Source organism: Cynocephalus volans, chromosome 6 (assembly GCF_027409185.1).
Source record: "Cynocephalus volans isolate mCynVol1 chromosome 6, mCynVol1.pri, whole genome shotgun sequence".
In the NCBI taxonomy this organism is placed as follows: domain Eukaryota; kingdom Metazoa; phylum Chordata; class Mammalia; order Dermoptera; family Cynocephalidae; genus Cynocephalus; species Cynocephalus volans.
The window spans coordinates 120,738,396-120,759,538 of record NC_084465.1 but is presented as its reverse complement, the minus strand read 5'-3'; the positions used below and the strand labels follow the sequence as shown (position 1 = coordinate 120,759,538).

At 34.2% G+C, this 21,143-nt stretch overlaps 1 protein-coding gene across 1 annotated transcript in view; it reads right to left on the bottom strand.

Moving 5' to 3' along the window:
- The window catches only part of LOC134381045 (phospholipid-transporting ATPase ABCA3-like), a 180,436-nt gene that overhangs the window by 91,680 nt on the left and 67,613 nt on the right, over positions 1-21,143 (bottom strand). The window contains exons 12-16 of the mRNA XM_063101131.1: positions 13,066-13,220; positions 12,488-12,643; positions 11,898-12,108; positions 7,895-8,045; positions 3,389-3,487 (exon numbers count right to left, since the gene is read on the bottom strand). Of these exons, the coding sequence (XP_062957201.1) occupies positions 3,389-3,487; positions 7,895-8,045; positions 11,898-12,108; positions 12,488-12,643; positions 13,066-13,220 (772 nt within the window). The remainder of the gene's footprint in view (positions 1-3,388; positions 3,488-7,894; positions 8,046-11,897; positions 12,109-12,487; positions 12,644-13,065; positions 13,221-21,143) is intronic.

Here is a 21,143-nt window from a genome sequence, read left to right as displayed (position 1 = left end):
ATTGCTTTCCAGTCTCTTCTATTTCTTGGTCATTTTATTAAAAATGCCTTAAAGTATGAGTAAATAAAGTACCTGTAAAATTTTAGCACTTTTGTTGCACCTTAAACTGTACCATTTTTCCACATATTGTTCCAAAATTGCTCTCTGAAATTTAAAGTAAAGACAGAGAGACCACAGGAGAGTACAGAAACAACTCATTCCACCACATTTAAACTTGTAAAGCATAGTATGGTCCCGGAGAACTCACTGACTGAGTACATAACATAGTACTCTCTTTACTATTGACTGACTGTGGAAAGTAAATGTATTAACTGCTCTGATCAGTATGTAATGGAATTGTATTCATATATTCAGTAAAAAATATATCTGAGATAATAAGCACTATAATAAAGCAGAGCTACAAAAGGCAGCAATTAATAAACTATTCCTAATTATTAACCTGAGTAACAAGCCTCATCAAACAAATAGCAAAATATATAGGGAGAAAGGGAAATATTTTTGTTGTTAGCATAGTGGACAATAACAAAAGTCTGGAAATTTGTCCAGATTTCTTCTGTGGACCAACACAGGATTAATATTAATGAACGTTGTGTGTGTGTGTGTGTGTCCGTGTATTTGAAAATAAAATGTATTTTTCCAGCTATATCGACATATGGTTGACAATTAAAAATTATATGTATTTAAGGTGTAAAATTTTATATGATATATGTATACACTGTGAAATAATAACCACAATAAAGCTAATTAAATTTCTATCACCTTACATAGTTTTTTTGTGTGTGTGAAATACTTAAATCTACCCTCTTAAATTTCAAGAATAAAATACAATATTGTTGATTATATTCACATTGTTGGACATCAAATCTCCAGAACTTATTCACCTTGCATAACTGATTGTCATCTTCCAATTTCCCTCTCCACTCAGCCCCTAAACCATCATTCTACTCTCTACTTCTATGAGTTTGTCTATTTTAGATTCTACATATAAGTGAGATCACATAGTATTTGTCTGACTGTGTCCAGTTTATTTTACTTAGCATGTCCTCTGGTTTCATCCATGTTGTTGCAAATGGCAGTACTTTCTTCTATTTCAAGGTTAAAAAATATTCCATTGTATGCATATGCCACATTCTCTTTATCCACTCATTCATCAACAGACATTTAGGTTGTGAATAATGGTACAATGAATATGAAGGATGCAGATATCTCTTCAAGATCCTGATTTCATTTCCTTTGGATATATAGCCAGAACAGGGATTGCTGAATCATAATGTAGTTCTATTTGTAATATTTTGAGGAATCTCCATACTGTTTTCCATAATGGTGATACCAATTTACCTTGTCACCAACAGTGTATAAGGATTCCCTTTTCTCTACAGTCTCACCAATACTTGTCATCTTTTGTCTTTCTGATAATAGCCACTCTAACAAGTGTGAGGTGATATCTATCTCACTGCACTTCTGAGATTCCCATTTTCCTGATGATTGGTGAAACTGACCACTTTTTCGTATAGTTGTTGGCCATCTTGGTTGGTCTTTTTAATTTTTGAGAAATGTTTATTGAGGTCCTTTGTCCATTTTTTTATGAATTTATATGTTTGTTTAGTTTTGTTTTTCCCACTGAGTTGCATGAGTTCCTCATTACATTTTGGATAATAAATCCCTTTTCAGATAAATGAGTACTTGCTATTATTGCTATTATTATTATGAGTACTTTTTCATCATTGTTTTCTATTTTGCAGTTGTTTTTTCTTCTTTTCCTGTCTTGCTGTTTTCCTTTGTAATTAGATTATTTTTTGCAGGAATTTGCTTTGAATATTTCATCTTTACCTTTTACGTATTTATGACAGGTTTTTCCTTTGCAGTTAGCTCAAGGCTTGTGTAAAATATAGTTACAATCTACTATTATAAGTTTTTATAATAACTTCAATTGTATACAAAAACTCTACTGTAACCACCCCAAAACACACAGTTTGTGTTCTTTGCAGAATAGGAACTTTGTGTTCTTATAGTCAGAGCTTGCTTCTTTTTATACTGTGCCCGTTAACAATTTTTTATTTTTTATCTTTCTTAAAAGTAATTTATGCACCACAATTACAGTGTTCCATTAATCTATATATGTCCATGTATTTATATTCACCAGTGATATTTATACTTTCATATGCTTTTCATTGCTGTTTAGTATGTTTTTGTTTCAATTTGAAGAACTCCATTAGGCATGTCTTGGAAGGCAGGCCTAGTGGCGACAAACTCCCTCAGTTTTTGTTTATTCGGGAAAGACTATCGCTTCTTCACTTTTAAAGAATAATTTTGCTATGTATAGTGCTCTTTGATGGCAGTTTTTTTCTTTCAGTACTTCAAATATATCATATCACTGTCTCCTGGCCTGAAAGGTTTCTGCTAAGAAGTTCCCCGACAGTGTTATGGAAATCCATTATATGTTATGATCAGTTTTTCTATTGCTGCTTTCAAAATATTCTCTTTCTCCTTGAATTTTGACAATTTTATTATAGCATTTTCTGGTGTAGTCTTCTTCAGGCTGATCCTGTAGGGGACCTTTGAGCTTCATGAATCTGGATGCCTATTTCTCTCCCAATATTTGAGAAGTTTTCTGCCATTTTATAAAAAATAAGCTTTCTGCCCCTTTCTCTCTCGTCTCCTCAGACTTCATGTATTGGCTCTCTTGATATATATACATATATTAATATATATATATTATATAAATTGATAGAGAATTAAGTCTAGACCCCAGAGAATACTTTTGTGAGATCTTTTCATAGCTACCAGCTGGACTTCCCTAGCAGAATCCTGAATCTCCTGGTATCTTGTCTTGGAACTTTCACACAATGCAAGACAATCTCAGAATACAAACCACATACACGAGTCAAGTAGGTTAGGTCACAGTGCCATAATTAGATCAAGATTTTAAAGTTATCCCCAGTAAAACTTCCTATTTAAATACAGGTCTTTTTCTACAACTACATAGTTTGCCTATGCTCTAAGCCAGTCCTAACCCCTCTATGCTTGAAAGGCACGGGCACACAGACCCAAGCCTAAAATCTTCACATATAATCTTGCTGCCCAATACTCCCGTATCCTGGGTATTCAGTTCTTGGGCTTAGTTGTTCTATGCAGTTTCACAGCCCCAAGTTTTGCACTGAACACTGTGCCTCCCCAGCTCTCAACTGCTGCTCTCATTCTGGCCCCACAACTCACAGCAGCATCCAGGGAAGCAAGGTACAAAATTTGATGTTTCTGGGATTTGCAGACTAGTACAGCTAACAATCCAGTAGTACTTCTTCATTACTCCAGAACCATACAAAATAAAATATGATTTTAGGGGAGGGTCATTTTTCTCTGCTCTTCCCCATCAAACATCACTACTTACCTAAAGAAAACTTCTTCCATGGTAGTGATAGAGACACCAAAGCCAGCAATGCCCAGCTCTGTCTGTCTGTTTTCCAGATCAGTAAACAGGCCTTCAAATCTAGAAAAAGAAAGAGAAGAGGAGAAAGAGCCAGCAGCAAAAAAAAAAAAAAAAAAAAAGATTATTTTCATTTTTTTTGTTTGTTTCCAATTAATGTGTCCTCAGCTTGTTATAGTTTCCACGCCCCTGATAAATTAGACATGTGGAACTTAGGAAGAGCAAACTAACAAATTGCTATAGTAAACTTCTTCCTGGTTTTCTGATAAAACTATCAGTTGACTTTTTCTATATATTAACATTTATCACTACATAAGATTTAGTAATATATACTATGGTTCCTATAAAACTAAATCAAATAGAAAAAAAATGTTTTCAAGGTAATAAGTAGAAGACATTCAAAGCAGGAAATAAAATAAGAATAATAGAAGTTAGGGACTGGAAGAAAACTGTCCACTTACATAACTCAGGAGGTTCTGTGAAATATTAGGTATATGCGAAGTGGTGGTATTAAGGCTTCTAAAAAATAGTTTCTATGAGATTTCTCAGTATCTCAGATTTAGAATATCATCTACTCCAGACATCCATTTAGTACTTGGATGTGCCTCTATTATATTCTCTCTAAGGGGTGAACATGACCACAGAAGGGGGACAGAAAACTCCATTTTGGAAAGCTCTATCCAAATTTTCTCTATATTTTGAGCCAAAAATAGATTCAACCCATTCTATTTCATGGTTAGGGAGATAAGCAAGTTTCAGAACATTATTCTACTATGTTTCTCAAGATAACAACAAATGTATATACACATATATCAGTATATGCATTGGAAGATCTTAAACATACAACAGACAACTCTTAAAAGTGATTATCTCTGTGGAAAAGGTCTGTTACATCCTTTCACTTTTTAATTCATTCATTATTGTAAAATGAAACTTTTTGTAATGATTGTGTTTCTGTGTATACATGTAGTTTAAACAGCAAACTCTAGCCTCCTTAGGGCTGGAGAAATCAGAAAACAAAACAAAACAAAATTTACAATGAATCGGTCAAGCATCATTATCCTTATTATTTTTTTCTGATTAAAAGTAGTAAATACAGAAAATGTGGATAAAATAAACATTTAAAGAACAAAAATAATCCTACCTCCTAGAAAAAACACCACATTTAAAAATTTGATGTGCTTTTATTCTATTTTTTACTTTTATTTTTATATTTTGCACATTGGAATCACACATTATAGAATTATACGCCCAGCTTTTAAATGTAACATTATGCATATTTCCCTAAAATTTTAAAGACTGATTCATATTCTATCATATGACTATTCTATAATTTAACTAAGATTTCCTTGTTTGGGGGAATTTAGATTATTTACACTTTGTTATTATAAGTCATAATAATTTCAACATTCTTGTGAATCACCCTAGATGTTTCCTTATAACTACTTATTATAATTTTGCTCCTAAAATTAAAAGATAATATGAATCTCTCCATGAACTTTATGAAGTACCTTTGTATATAATGCCACAATTCTATTATTACATTTACAATATCATAATAAATAATAATTCCATGATAATGCAAATCAAAACAACATTAAGATATCATCTCACTGTGGTTAGACTGGCTATTATCAAAAAGACAGAGAGTAACAATTGCTGGTCAGGATGCAGAGAAATAGGAGCCCTCATATGCTGTCAGTAGAACCATAAACCAGTACAGCTGTTTAGAAAACAGTATGAAGGTTCCTCAAACAACTACAGATCGAACTGCCATATACGCGAAGGAATGGAAATCATCATGTCAAAGGGATACCTGAACTCCCATGTTCATCACAGCTCTATTTACAATAGCCAAGAGTTGGAACCAAACTAACGTCCATCAACGGACAACTGGATAAGGAAAATGCAGTATGTACACACACACACACACACACACACACACACAATGAAATAGTAATCTGCCATAAAAAAGAATGGAAGTCTGCCATTCACAGCAACATGGATTACCTTAGAAAAAATTATGTTAAGTGAAATAAGCCAGGCACAGAAAGAGATATACTGCATGTCTTTACTCATAAGTGGGAGCTAAAAATAAATAAATAAATAAATATTTAAAAATTAAGAAAGAACAATCACAATAATTTGTTGAACTTTCAAAAGGAGAGAACAGAACTGAGGCCACCAGAGGTGGCAAAGTGAGAAACTGGTACAGGGCCACAAGAAGTGGACTGCACTGTGTAATGCTGAGTATACTAATTAACCTGATTTGAGCATCACGTGTTCCACACAGGTGTTGATATTCAATGCTATCGAATATATGTACAATAAGTTATGCTTCACATATTGTACAATAAATCATGCTTCAATTTAAAAAAAGAAAAAGTAATGCTAAAGTTTATACAGAACCACAAAAGTCCCCAAATAGCCAAAGCAATCTTGAGAAGAAAAAAAAGCTGAAGGCATCACACTACCTGATTTCAAAATCTATTACAAAGCTACAGTTATCAAAACAGCATGGTACCAGCACAAAAACACTTTGAGCCATGGAAGAGGATAAAGAGTGGAGAAATAAAGCCACATATTTACGGTCAATTGATTTTTGACAAAGGTACCAACAGCACACAGTGGAGAAAGGACAGCCTTTCAGTAAATGGTACTGTGAAAACTGAATATCCACATGCAGAAGAAGGAAACTGGACCCTTATTTTGTACACTATATAAAAATCAGTTCAAAATGGATTTAGAGACTTAAATGTACGACTTGAAACTGTGAAATTACTAGAAGAAAAGGAGAAAAGATTCATGACATTGGTCTAGGCAAAGATTTCTTAGATATGACCACAAAAGCACAGGTAACAATAACCAAAATAAACTAATGGGACTACATCAAACTAAAAATCTGCACAGCTTAGAGTACACACAGGAAAGAGACCACTTATATACTAGGAGAAAATATTTGCAAACCCTATATCTGATAAAGGGCTAATATCCAAGTTATATAAGAAACTCGAACCACTCAATAGCAAGAACACATACAACTCAATTTAAAAAATGAGAAAAGGACCTGAATAGACACTTCTCAAAAGAGAACATATAAATAGCCAACAGGCATATGAAAAAAAATGCTTATCATCACTAATAATCAGGGAATGCAAATTAAAACCACAATGAGATATCACATCACACTTGTTAGTATGGCTATTGTCAAAACAACAAAAGATTAAAAAGTGTTGCTGAGGGTATGGAGAAAGAACACTTGTACACGGTTGGTGGAAGTGTAAATCAGCATGGCCATTATGAAAAACAGTGTGGAGGTTCCTCGGAAAACTAAAGACAGAATCACCATGTAATTCAATATTTCTACTTCTGAGTATACATCCAAAGGAACTAAACTCAGCATGCTGAAGAAATATCTGCACTCCTATTTTCATTGCAGCATGAATCCATATTCACAATAGCCAAGATATGGATTCAACCTACATATCCATCATCAGATGAATGAATAAAGAAAATGTGGTATATATACACAATGGAATACTATTCAGCCACAAAAAAGAAGGAAATCTTGTCATTAGCAACAACATGAATTAACTTGGAGGACATTATGGTAAGGAAAATCTAAGCCAGACACAGAAAGACAAATACCACATGGCCTCACTTACATGTGAAATCCAAAAATGTCAAACTCATAGAAGTAGAAAACAGAATGCTGGTTACCAGAGGCTGCAGGAGAGGGGTGGATGAGGAAAGTGGAAATTTTGATCAAAAGGGTACAAAGTTTTAGTTCAACAGGAGGAATATATTTTAGTGATCTATTGCACAAAATGGTGACTATATTAAATAATAATGCATTGTATATTTCAAAGTTGCTAAAAGAGTAGATTTTATTTTCACCATGAAAAAAGTATAAGTATATGAGGTTGTGAATTTATTAATTAGCTTAATTAGTTATTCCACAATGTAAACATATATCAAAACATGACATTGTACCTGATAAACATATACAATTATTATTTGTTAGTTAAAAATAAAATTAGGTCCGGCCAGTAAGCTCACCGGGGAGAGCGCAGTGCTGATAACACAAAGGTCAAGGGTTCGGATCCCTATACTGACTAGCCACCAAAAATAAAATAAAATAAAATAAAATAAAATTTTACAAACAAAAACAAAAGAGCACTAAAAGAAAAACAACTTTCACTTGACTCTACTCACCAAGAAGAAAATGTATACCAATAATTTACCATATCTTACCACTAATTAACAACAGGCTACAAGGAATGGAAATAAAGATGTTCAGACAAGCCTAATTGTACAGTGGCATCCCTCTGGACAATTACAAAATCTTCAGGAAGCAAATTTCTATTACTTGTCAACTGGCAGCAAGAAAAATTGTATTTGCCAAGCCTGCGGAAACCTGGAAAATACCAGTGATCCAAAACCATTCATCTAGCATTCTCTAATCCTTACCTGTGTGTGTATTTTTTGGGCAGGACAAATGATAATTCAGCTGCAACATTGGTCTCCAAACTGGCAGTTGGTACATGATGATAAATTAGTTCGGAGATTTTTTCAACTTTACAATTAGATTTCTTCACAATGACCATATGGTATCCCACACCTGAAAAGATCCATTTAAAAGACCAAATGAAACAGTTCCGAACATTCTGCACTCTCTGGACACTATGCTTAGTCTCCATGGTTCAGGTTCTGTAGGGCGTAGGGAAGAAGACATGATAGATCACAAGTCACGTGGCTATGACCCTAAGGAGGTACATCCCTATAGCTTCTAAATGCTGCTTTAAGAGTCCAGGGATTATAATGGTATAGGTTATATATTCAGATTTAGAGAACTACAGAAAAAGTCCTCCATTACACAATCTCCTTTCCTTTTGAAATTGTAATCTGGGAGCTGGAAGGACAGTAGTAAACATTAATTAACTCATTCAATACACATTTATTGCACACCTACTATGAGCCAGGCTCTATTCTACATCCTAAGGATTTTAACCAAAAAGCTAAAACATAATGATTTATATTCCAGTGAGAAAAGACACATAAGTGAAATTAATCAGCAAAATGGATAGTGCATTAGGTAGTGTCAGTGCTAAGGAAAAAACATGTAATTTGTCCAGGGAAGGGCAACTTGAAATGATGGAGATGGAGTGTTGAAATTTTAGAGACAGGGCCCGACTGAGAAGGTTATATTGAGAAAGATCTGAAGAAAGTAAGGCAGCTACAGGACTTACCCTACATTCTGCAAGTACAGAAAAATTCCCGACTTGGGGGAAAAAAAATCCAGTCATTGTAAAGTCAAGCAGAAAACACCTCTCACATATCTGTCCCTCATTATAAGAACAAAAAGGCAAATTTTAGATCTTAAGCACGAGAGGAGGCCTCAGGAGATGTTCTGGCTCGGTCATCTGCTCATAGCAAGGAAGACATCATATTCCATTTTGCAAATGAAGAAATGGAGGCCCAAAGTGTTGGGTGATTTACCCACCATTTACTAGTTGTTGAAATCAAGGCTCTATGTGGTATACCCACTCAATGTTGTGCAAAGTAAAATTTCTCTTTACTGTGTTCTTTGAATCATGAAACAAGTCATTCAATTTTCCTAGCCCCTCATATTTAAAAGCTTTTCAAATGCCTTCTTTGTGCAGAGAGGTCCCGCAGTTACTGAGATCTGAATGATGATCACCACGTAAATATACATGTTATCAGAGAACAAAATGCAATAAGCTTTTGATGACTAAAGAATTATTAAAGAAGGGGCGAGTTAAAGGAGAATAACTGGAGAGATCCTAGTTAACAGAATTAAAGTTTAGCATGTGTGAGAAGAGGCCTAACATACAAAACTTTATTATCATTAATAAGTATTAAGATTAATAAATAAAATGAACATAATATAAAGTGATAGTAAACATTGAATGCCAAAATCATTATCTCCAGGCCTAACTCATCATCTAACTTTTGATTAAATAAGTATAAATTCCTCCTGGTTGCTTCACTCAAATATGGCACCAATTTGCTGAAGTAAAAAAATTTTATGATTAAAAGAATTTTTAAAAATGCAATCTGCTCAAATTAAACACAAAATCCATCCCCCCCCCAGCCAAAAACCAGACCAAACCAAACCAAAAAACAAAAATAGAAACAAAACTAGGTTCGTGCCTACTAAAAAATCTCACTTTTAAGAGGCATCATAATTGTGCTTAAAAGCAAATGACTTTCAAATTACCTTCAACTCACTCCTCTTCATCAGCTCCTGACTAATCTTTGATGTGTACTGGTTTTATATTCCCACCAGAATTTAAACTTGTTAAAGCTTTATTACCTTGTATCTCATTGGATTTCTTTCCTTCAATCACTCTTTAAATACTTAATGTTCATTTGCCCAGATTTCAAGGACATGTAATCAAAACATAAAATTTTACCTCACTATGTTAAAGAATGCGAACTACACAATTTCTCCTCACTGTACTAGGAATTCTTCTCTTCCACCTATGACAATTAACTACATGGATTTCTGCCACTGAGTCTTCCAGATCCTTTTGAGATTTTACATGTATGCATGTGCGTGTGAAAGTGATGTGCACATAACTTATTTTTTCCAGTTTTGTCCCCTCTTGTTTTAGCACTCATCACTTTAAGACGGATTGCTGCTACATCTCCTACTGGGGCTTCTGGATTCCGTATTTCCAAATTTATCTTATATGTACATTTCTACATCAAATAAAAACCCAGCAAGCTGTTTTCAATGCCCTTCCATTTTCTACTCTGACCATCAAACTTAATTTCTCATTAATCTTCCCAGAATACCTTCTGATCCAGGCTTACCTGCTCATTGTCCCAGGGATAAAAAGACCGTTTATCCTCATGCCTTTACTTATTTATCCACCCTCCTAAAAAAAAATGTTTTATTTTCTCCATTGCTTTTTTAAGCTCTGTTTGTAACTGAAAACACTCTATGGATGTCTATGGATAATCAATATATTTAGGTACTAATTCTGTGTCCCTAATTAATCTACCACAGGAATGGTACATGGTACATCAACAAATGTGAAAACACCTGACAGTATCATTCCCTCTACTTCTGACATTCACCAAATTCACTGTTAAAATCCTACATCCTCTTGGGAGAGGGTAGAGAAGGGTGAAGTAGAAGAGGTAGCATATTAGAACTGGAAGCATGGGCTTTGGAGTCAGAGAGACCCAAGTTCAAATCTCTGCCACCTAAGTCACGGCTCAAATGTTACTTAAACATGTACCCCCATTTCCTCCATAAAATGGAAGGATTATGAAAATTAGATAAGATACTGTGTGTAAAGTGTGAAACTTAATAACTTACCTGCAGAAGATATTCAATAAATGTGAATTGAATAAATGAATTCAAATACCAAATTAATGATCAATACGATGAAGTCATCTTTAACTATTCTAATTTATTTGAATCCTCCAATTTTGAAGCCCTACTGCACTTAGTGGTTTGAGACATATAATTTCAGAACTCAGTGATATATTACTTTACTCACATATCGTTCATTTTTGAAGTACTAGTCTTATTGACTAAACAGACTATGTACTCATCAAGTAAAGACTATTTCAAAAAGTCAGGACTATTTCATTCTACTATTCATTTACTTCCTGTCCAATAAATTATTATTTATCAACTGGCACATTTCAGGAATATTTCACGAAAATAAGCTAAAAAGCATTTAACTTATTACACTGGGGACTTGATGTTGATTTGGCAAAAGAGAAAAAGAAAGTTCAGAAATATCTGGTCACTGACTTTCTCCTCTACATGCGATCAACCAAATTTCTAGGCAGCATGAGTTCATTCCTGTGACAAATTAACAGTTCAGTAAAAACCACACGGGGGAAATAAACATGACCTTTGTGGGGTCAATAAAGAGTATTTTTTGAGTTAGAATATACTTATTGAGCCATAATGGGATGCAATGGAACAAATAGGACATATCTAAATGAAAAGAGCCATAAAAACCAACTAAAATAGTTTAGACCTAATGCAATAGAACATAGGAAGCTATTGAAGGTCTGTGTAGGGAGACAAAAAATAATCAAAATTATGTTAGAAGAATATTATTAAGGTATAAGCATGCAAAGAATGATTAAAATCCATGGGGCTTCTTGCTTACAAGATTCTACACATCTCCACTCCCCCTACAGCACTCCAACAGCAATATTAAGAAAAATAATTTTTCCAATTCTAAGGTCACATTAAAAAAATTTTTTGTACAAAGATTATGATCACTGCAAGCTGTAAAACATGATGGCCTTGCACATTTCTAAGCTGCAGTACTGGTACAATATGATTTAAAAAGATGCTACAGCATAGAAAAATTGTGCAATTTGATAAAATGCATGTCATTTAGCTTCCCAAATTAGAATGCAATATTAAACCTAAAAGATAAGAAAAAAAGCAAAGAATGATCTAAAGGAGAGAGACCATATATTTTTTTCAGGAAAAGTGGAGAGCCACAGCACTGCAGGGTCCCCTTGACCATGATGGCTATGCGGTCACCCAGGGTGTCAGCTTCATCCATGAAGTGGGTGGTCAGTAAGATAGTACGATCCTCTTTATATTGCTGAAGGAGATCCCAGGTGGTTCTCCTTGAGATTGGGTCCATGCCAGATGTTGGCTCATCAAGTATCACCACCTAAAGATCAGAAGAACAATTCATGACCATATTCAGCTCATGCTATGCCACTTGTGGGATAACTTATTAGTCATAGGGAGACCTTTTAGCTAAGATACAGAATCTAGACTGAAAAATCTGTAGTCTAGACTACAAATTCTGTAGTCTAAAAATTCTATATAAGATACAGAATCTACACTACATTTAAGAACTCTGAAAAATTAATATTAATTTCAAACCCATGACTGCAGCACATCAGCTGGGTCAATGATGGACATCTGCTATGATTATCATTTGGGAAGTTTCTTTTAGAGAGTTAAATTCATATAAGCTCTTAGGTTTGTGTCAGATGAGTTTTACAGATCAGCTGAAGTGGGGATCCATTTTAACTGTTATTTACCTTGGAGCCCCCTACAAGTGCTATCATGATAGAGAGTTTGCGCTTCATGCCACCACTCAGGTTCTTTGAAAATTCATCACGCTTTTGCAGCAGGCCAAAAGCAGTCAGAGTTTTGTTAATTTCTGTGGAATGCTCATCTGGATGTACTCCTTTTATCTAGAAAAAGAACCTACAGTTTACATGGTGCTTCCAACTTTATTCTTTTTTTTTTTTTTTTTTTTTTGTCTTTTTTTTTTTTTTTTTGTGACCGGCACTCAGCCAGTGAGCGCACCGGCCATTCCTATATAGGATCCGAACCCGCGGCGGGAGCGTCGCTGCGCTCCCAGCGCTGCACTCTCCCGAGTGCGCCACGGGTTCGGCCCCCAACTTTATTCTTAGAAAATTCTTACATCAGAACTTTTCTTACACAGCAATCTAGATGTAAGATTATTTTTCCTTTAGCCTTACTTTATGTTAAAAGAACAATGCCTCAAAAAATGAACTTTTACTTAATAAAAGTAAGCCTCTTGATCCCTGGTCACACTGTTGGAAGTATGTGAAAAGAGTGAGGAAAAAGAACATGCATATCTCTGGCTCACCACACAGTAGAAATAGAGGTGTTCTGCTACTGTCAAGTTCGGAAACAATAGGTCATCCTGTGGGCAGAAGCCCATGCTTTTCCTGGCTAGAACCATGTCCTTTGAGATGTCATGTCCACTAATATAGACCTTTCCCCTGGTAGGATGATAGAAACCTAGAATTAAGCAGAAGGCATGATAGAAGCTTAGGTTCAGTAAGCAAAGCTGATAATACACAGGTATTAGCACTTGAATTCATGGTCTACTTATGGATTACTCAAAAAAAATTACCAATATTTCCTACAGAAGTCTGGGAAATATAAATGGTTAACTTCTGGTGATGGGGAAATAATCAATTCCCCACCTCTATTTTTGCTTACCCATACAGTCTTATTTTCAATATTATATGATATGAATTAATTAACATTAATTCATATTAACAATATGAATTAATTGATTAACAAAATGTTTTAAAGAATATATCACACTCTAATATTCTAGTACTGCTGTCAGCCATTTGACAACATATGAACCATACTATGATTTGAGAACTGTACTCTGAACATTGTGGGTGATATTTTTAAGATATAAAGTTCAGAACACAGAACCCTTATCCTCAAGAAGATACAATATAGTTAGAAGATAAAACATAATCACATAAAATATTCTAAAAATATTTACATAACATTTATGCATAAATGTCAACTGTGCAAGTTTTACGGTAGAATATCTGATAATATACTACATATATAGTAGTCCCTCCCTTATCCATGGTTTCACTTTTCATGGCTTCAGTTACCTGTGATCAACCATGGTCCAAAAACCCTGAAGCAGACCTTTGTCTCAGCACCAGCCCCTCATAGGCCTCTAGCTTGGGCTACATTTGCTGTGACAAACCAGGGCATAAGGTGTCCTCTAGCACTGCAATGGCTTCTCCAGTAGTGGGATTAGAGACCACAACATTGTGCTCAGAATTCCTGGACAGGCCTACTGTAGAAAGACAGTCATAGACAAGGCCATGTTTTGAAAACTGAAATAAATACCTATGTCATCAATGTGCAGTGACTGATGCATGACCACAAGAATCAAGAACAACCAGAAAAGCATGATATCACCAAATGAAGAAAATAAGGGGCCAGTGCTGACCCTAAAGAGATGGAGATGTATGATCTGCCTGGCAAAGAATTCAAAATAGCTGTTTTATGAAAGCTCTGCAAACATAAATAAAATACAGAGGAATAATTTTAAAATTTATCAGAGAAATTTAACAGAGATTAAAATTTTAAAAGATAATTAAAAAACCCAGAAATCCTAGAACTGAAAAATACAATGAACAAAATTTTAAAATGCAATAGAGAGGAAACACCAGACTAGATCAAGCATAAGAAAAAACTAGTGAGACAACTATTTGGAAATATATAGTCAGAGGAGAAAAAAAGAATCAAGAGTAAAAAAGAGAGGATATGAAATTAATGGGATGTATTAGTCTGCTTCTGTTGCTTATGAAAAAATACATGGAACTGGGTGATCTGTAAAGAAAACAAAATTACTGCTTACAGTTTCTGAGGCTGGGAGGTCCAAAGTCCATCTGTTGGTGGCAACAGTGACCCAGGGGTCTCACATTGTAAGATGGTGGAAGCAGAGAGAGCAGAGAGACAGACAGACTCTCCTCATTCACTCTCTTTGTAAAGTCCTCAGAACCATGCCTGTGACCACCATTTTTAATCCATTCACTATGGCATGATCCTACAATCTAATCACCTCTTCAAAGCTCTACCTTTCAATTACCATAATATGACTTCCCACCCTCTTAACTGTCACAGTGGGACCAAGTTTCTAGTATATAAAACTTGGGGGACACAATTCAAGCTTCAGTGAGTATTGGGGGGACATAATTCAATCTACTACATGGGACAACATGAAAAAAGCAAATTTTTGAGTCATTGGAGTTCAGAAGAAAAAGAGAAATGCAAAGAGGTAGAAAGCTTATTCAAAGAAATAACAGAAAACTTTCCAACCATGGAGAAACATATAAATACCCAGGTATGGAGATACCAAAGGTTGCCAACAGATTCAATTCACACAAGACTATCAAAAGACATTATAATCAAACTGTCAAAAATCAAAGACAAATACAGGATCCTAAAAGCACAAGAGGAAAGAAATAAATAACATATAAGGGAGTTCAAGTACACCTAGAAGCAGACTTCTCAGCACAAACTTTACAGGCCAGGAGGGAGTAAAATGATATACTCAAAGTGCTAAACAGCAACAACAACAACAAAAAACCCCCTGCCAAACAAGAATACTGTACCCAACAAAGACATCCTTCCAAAATAAGGAGATATAAAGGCTTTCCCAGAAAAACAAAAACTAAGGGAGTTCACCAGCACCAGACATGTATTACAAAAAATGCTAAAAAGAGATCTTCAAGTTGAAAGAAAAGGACAATAATGAGTAACATGAAAACATCTGAATGTGTAAGTAAAGCTTTTGGTAAGAGTAAGTACACAGTCAAATTCAAAATACATCGATACTGCAATCATGGTGTATAAACCATGTATGTCTTAGTATAAAGATTAAAAGACAAAATTATTTTAAAAAATAATATCTACAATAATTTATTAGGGGATATACAATATAAAAAGATGTAAATTGTGACATTAAAAATTCAAAATGTGCTGGAGGAGTTAAAGCATAGAGGTATTTAAATGTGATCAAAGTTAAGTTATCAATTTTAAAAACTTGTTGTGACTATACGATTTTTTTGTAAGTCTCATGGCAACCACAAAGCAAAAACCTGTAATATGTATACTAAAAAAAAAAACATGCAAAAAATCAAAACTTACTCCTAAAGAAGATTACTTAACTACAAAGGAAGACAGAAGAGAAAAAGAAAAAGATCTACAAAACAACTGGAAAACAATGGACAAGATGGCAACAGTAAATTCTTACCTACCAATAAGCACCTTAATTGTAAATAGATTAAATTCTCTAATTAAAAGATATGGAGGGGCTAAATAGATGTAAAACAACAACAACTATATGCTGTCCACAAGAGACTAATTTCACTGATAAGGACATACAAAGACTGAAAGTGAAGGAATATAAAAAGCCTTTGCAAATGAAAACCTAAAAGGAGAAGGAATAGCTACTTACATCAGATAAAATAGACTTTAAGTCAAAAACTGTAAAAAGAGACAAAGAAGATCATTATATAATGATAAAAGGGTCAATTCAGCAAGAGGATATAAGAATTGCAAATATATATGCACCCAACATTAGAGCACCTAAATATATAACACAAATATTAATAAATCTGAAGGGACAGATATGCTGTAATACAATATTGTAAGGGACTTCAGCACCACACTTACAACAAGGATCAGATCATGCAGACAGAAAATCAAAAAAGAAATATTGGGTTTAAACTGCACTCTAGACCAAACGGAACTAAGAGACATTTATAGAACATGTCCAACAGCTGCAGAACACACATTTTTTCTCAACTGTACATGAAACATTCCCCAGGATAGATGATATGTTAGGCCACAAAACAAGTCCTAAGAAATTTAAAAATTTTGAACTCATATCCAGTATATTTTCAGACCATAATGGTATAAAACTAGAAATCAATAACAAGAGGAACTTTAGAAATTTCACAAATGTATAAAAATTAAACAACATGCCACTGGACAACCAATGGGTCAGAAAAGAAATTTGAAAGAAAATTTTTAAAAATCTTGAGACAAATAAAAATAGAAACACAAAATACCAAAATCTATGGGGGTATAGCAATAGTTCTAAGAGTGAAGTATATAGCAATGAAAACCTACATCAGAAAAGAAAGCTCCCAGTAAACAATCTAACATTGCATCTCAAGGAACAAGAAAAATAAAACATCCTAAGCCAGAAGTTAGTAGAAGGAAAAAAATAATAAAGATCAGAGCAAAAATAAAATTGAGTCTTAAAAAAATACAAAAGATCAATAAAACAAAGAGTTAATGTTTTGTAAAGCTAAAATAAACAGTTAGCTGGACTAGCTAAGAAAAACAGAGAGGGAGGATTCAAATAATAAAACCAGAGATTATAAATAAGACATTATGACTGATACCACAGCAATATAAGTAACATAAAATACTATTTAAAAAATTATATCTCAACAAATTGGAAAACCTACAAGAAACAGATAAACTCCTGGACACGTACAACCTACCAAGACTGAATCATAAATAAATAAAAAATGGGAACAGACTAATAACAAGCAAGGATATTGAATCACTAATAAAAAGTCTCCCCTAAAATAAAAGCCCAGGTTCTGATGGCTTTACTGAGTAATTCTACCAAACTTTAAAGAACTAATACCAATTCATCAAAAACTATTCCAGAAAATTAAAAAGGAAGGACTTCTTCCAAACCCATTCTATGAGGTCAGAATTAATCTGATACCCAAACAGACAAGTATGCAACAACAACAACAAAAAACTACATGCTAATATCTCTAATAACCATGGCTGCAAAAATCCTCAATAAAATACTAGCAAACAGAATTCAACAGCACATTTAAAAAGATCTTCACCATGATCAAGTGTGATTCATCCAAGAAATGCAAGGATAGTTCAACATATGCAAATCAATAAATGTGATACATTAACAGCATAAAGAACAAAAACACATGATCATTTAAATAAATGCAGGAAATACTTTCAAAAAAATTCAACACCTTTTTATCATAAAAACTTGCAACAAATGAGGTATATATGAAATGTACCTAAACACAATAAACGCCACATATGACAAACCCACAGCTAACAACACATTGAATGGGAAAAAGTTGAACACCTTCCATCTAAGATATGTAACAAGACAAGAATGCCCATTCCACCACTTCTATTCAGCAAAGAACTAGAAATACTGGCCAGAGCAATCAGGCAATAAAATAAAAAAATAGAAAAACCTAAAGATTCTACCAAAAAACTCTTACAGCTGATAAACAATTTCAGTAAAGTTGCAGCACATAAAATCAACACCCTAAAATTGGCAGCGTTTTTATAGTCCGATAATGAGCTAACAGAAAAAGAAATCAAGAAAGCAAACCCACTTGCAATAGGCACCAAAAAAAATGAAATATCTAAGAATCAATTTAACTGAGGAGATGAAAGATCACTACAACAAGAACTACAAATTACTTCTGAAAGAAATTAAAGAGGACACAAAAAGGTGGAAAGACACCCCATGCTCTTTGATTGGAAGAATTAACATTGTGCAAATGTCTATACTACCTAAAGTGATCTACAGATTCAATGCAATACCCATCAAAATACCAATGACATTCTACACAGAAATAGAAATAAAAATCCTAACGTTCATATGGAACAACAAAAGACCCTGAATGGCCAAAGCAATCTTGGTTGAAAAATAAATAAACAAAGCTGGAGGCACTACATTACCTGACCTCAAATTATACTACAAAGCTATAGTAACCCAAACAGCATAGTACTGATGTAAAAACAGACACTCAGATGAATGCAACACAATAGAGACCCTGGAAATTAACCCACATACTTATAGCTAACTGATCTTGACAAAGGCACCAGCATACATTGGGAAGAAGACTGCCTCTTCAGTAAATGATGCTGGGAAAACTGGACATTCATATGTAGAAGAATGAAACTAGATTCATACCACTCACAATATACCAAAATCAGCTGGATTAAATACTTAAATATAGGACCTGAAACTATAAAACTCCTAAAAGAAAACATAGGGGAAAAAGTTCAGGAAGCAGGACTGGGCAGAGACTTTATGAATAGCCCCCAAGCACAGGCAACAAAAGAAAAACAAAACAAATGGGATTATATCAAACTAAAAAGCTTCTGCACAGCAAAAGTAGCAACTAACAGAGCAAAAAGACAACCTACACAATGGGAGAAAATATTTGCAAATGATACAGCTGACAAGAGATTAATACCCAAAATATACAAGAAACTCAAACAACTTAGCAGTGAAAAAACAAGTTACTTGCCGAGCCCGTGGCGCACTCGGGAGAGTGCGGCGCTGGGAGCGCGGCGACGCTCCCGCTGCGGGTTCGGATCCTATATGGGCAATGGCCGGTACACTCACTGGCTGAGTGCCCGTCATGAAAAAGACAAAAAACAAAAAAAACAAAAAAAAAACAAGTTACCCAATTAAAAAATGGACAAAGGAGCTGAATAGGCATTTCTCAAAGGAAGACATCAAATGGCCAACAGACACATGAAAAGATGCTCAGCGTCACTCAGCATCAGGGAAATGCATATCATAACCATACTGAGACATCATCTCACTCTGGTTAGACAGGCTAATATCAAAAGGACAGAGAGTACCAAATGCTGGTAAGGATGCAGAGAAATGTGAATCCTCCTACACCATTGGGAACTGTAAATTGGTACAGCCATTTAGAAAACAGTACGGAGTTTCATCAAATAACTAACAGATAGAACTTGCCATATGATCATGCAATTGCACTGCTTCATATATACCAAAGGAATGGAAATCATCATGTTGAAGGGATACCTGCACTTCCATGTTTATCACAGTTCTGCTTATAGTAGCCAAGAGTTGGAATCAACCTAAATGTCCATCAACAGATGACTGGAAAAGGAAATGTGGTATATATATATACTCAATGGAATACAACTCTGCCATAAAAAAGAATGAAATTCTGCCATTTGCAGCAACATGAATGAACTTGGAGAAAATTTGTTAAAGGAAATAAGCCAGGTACAGAAAGAGAAATACTGTAGGTCCTCACTCATAAGTGGGAGCTTAAAAAAATAAAGAAAGAATGAATTAACAAACAAAAGAACAGATAGAAACAACAATCACAATAATATGTTGAACTTTTTAAAAAAAGATAACTGTGGTTATTAGTGGTGGGAAAGGGGGAGTTGATGGGGGATTCGTGAGAAAGTGGTTAAAGGTCACAAAGACTGATTATGTTTTGTAAACATGAGTATACTAACTATCCTGATTTGATTACCACATTTTGTACATAGGTGTTGATATTCAATCTGTACCCCACAAATATGTATAATCAATTATGTTTCAGTAAAAACTTGTCCAAAATACCTAATTAATAAATTTGGTAAAGTTTCAAAATACGAAATGAACATGCAAGAATCAGTAGCATTTGTACACATTAATTGCATACTACGTGAAAATGAAGTCAAGAAAACAATGTTATTTACAATAGCTTAAAAAAACTAAATACCTAGAAATGAATTTAACTAAGGTGGTGAAAGATCTCTACAAGGAAAAGTATAAAACACTGATGAAAGAAATTGAAGACACATATAAATGGGAAGATATACCATGTTCAGGGATTGGATCAGAAGAATTAATAATGTTAAAATGTCCCTACTACCCAAGGCAATGTACAGAATCAATTCAATTCCTATCAAAATACCAATGACATTCACATTCTTCACAGAAATGAAAAGAAAAAAGTCCTAAAATTCATATGGAACCACAAAAGGCCTCGAATAGCTAAAGAAATCTTGAGGATTAAAAAAAAAAAGGCATCCCACTACCTGAAAATATACTAAAACACCACAGTAACCAAAACAGCACAGTACTGGAATAAAAACAGTCATATAAACCTTTGGAACAGAATACAGAATGAGACATAAATGTATACATTTACGGCCAACTGATTTTGACAAAGATGCCAAAAATCCACATTAAGAAAAGTCTTCAATAAATGGTGTTGACCTGTGAATATGCAGATGGATAAGAATGAAATTAGACCTTTATATCACACCATATACAAGAATCAACTCATAATGGATTTAAAAAATATAAGATCTGAAACTATAAAACTACTAGAAGAAAACATAGGGAAAATGCTTTATGACATGTATACAGGCAAATATTTTTTGGATATGACATCAAAAGCAAAGAAAACAAAACCAAAAATAGACAAATGGGATTACATCAAACTTAAAAGCTCCTGCACAGCAAGTGATACAAGCAACAAAGTGAAAAGACAACTTACTTGATGGGAGAAAATATATGTAAACTATACATGTGATAAGGGGCTAATATCCAAAATTTATTTT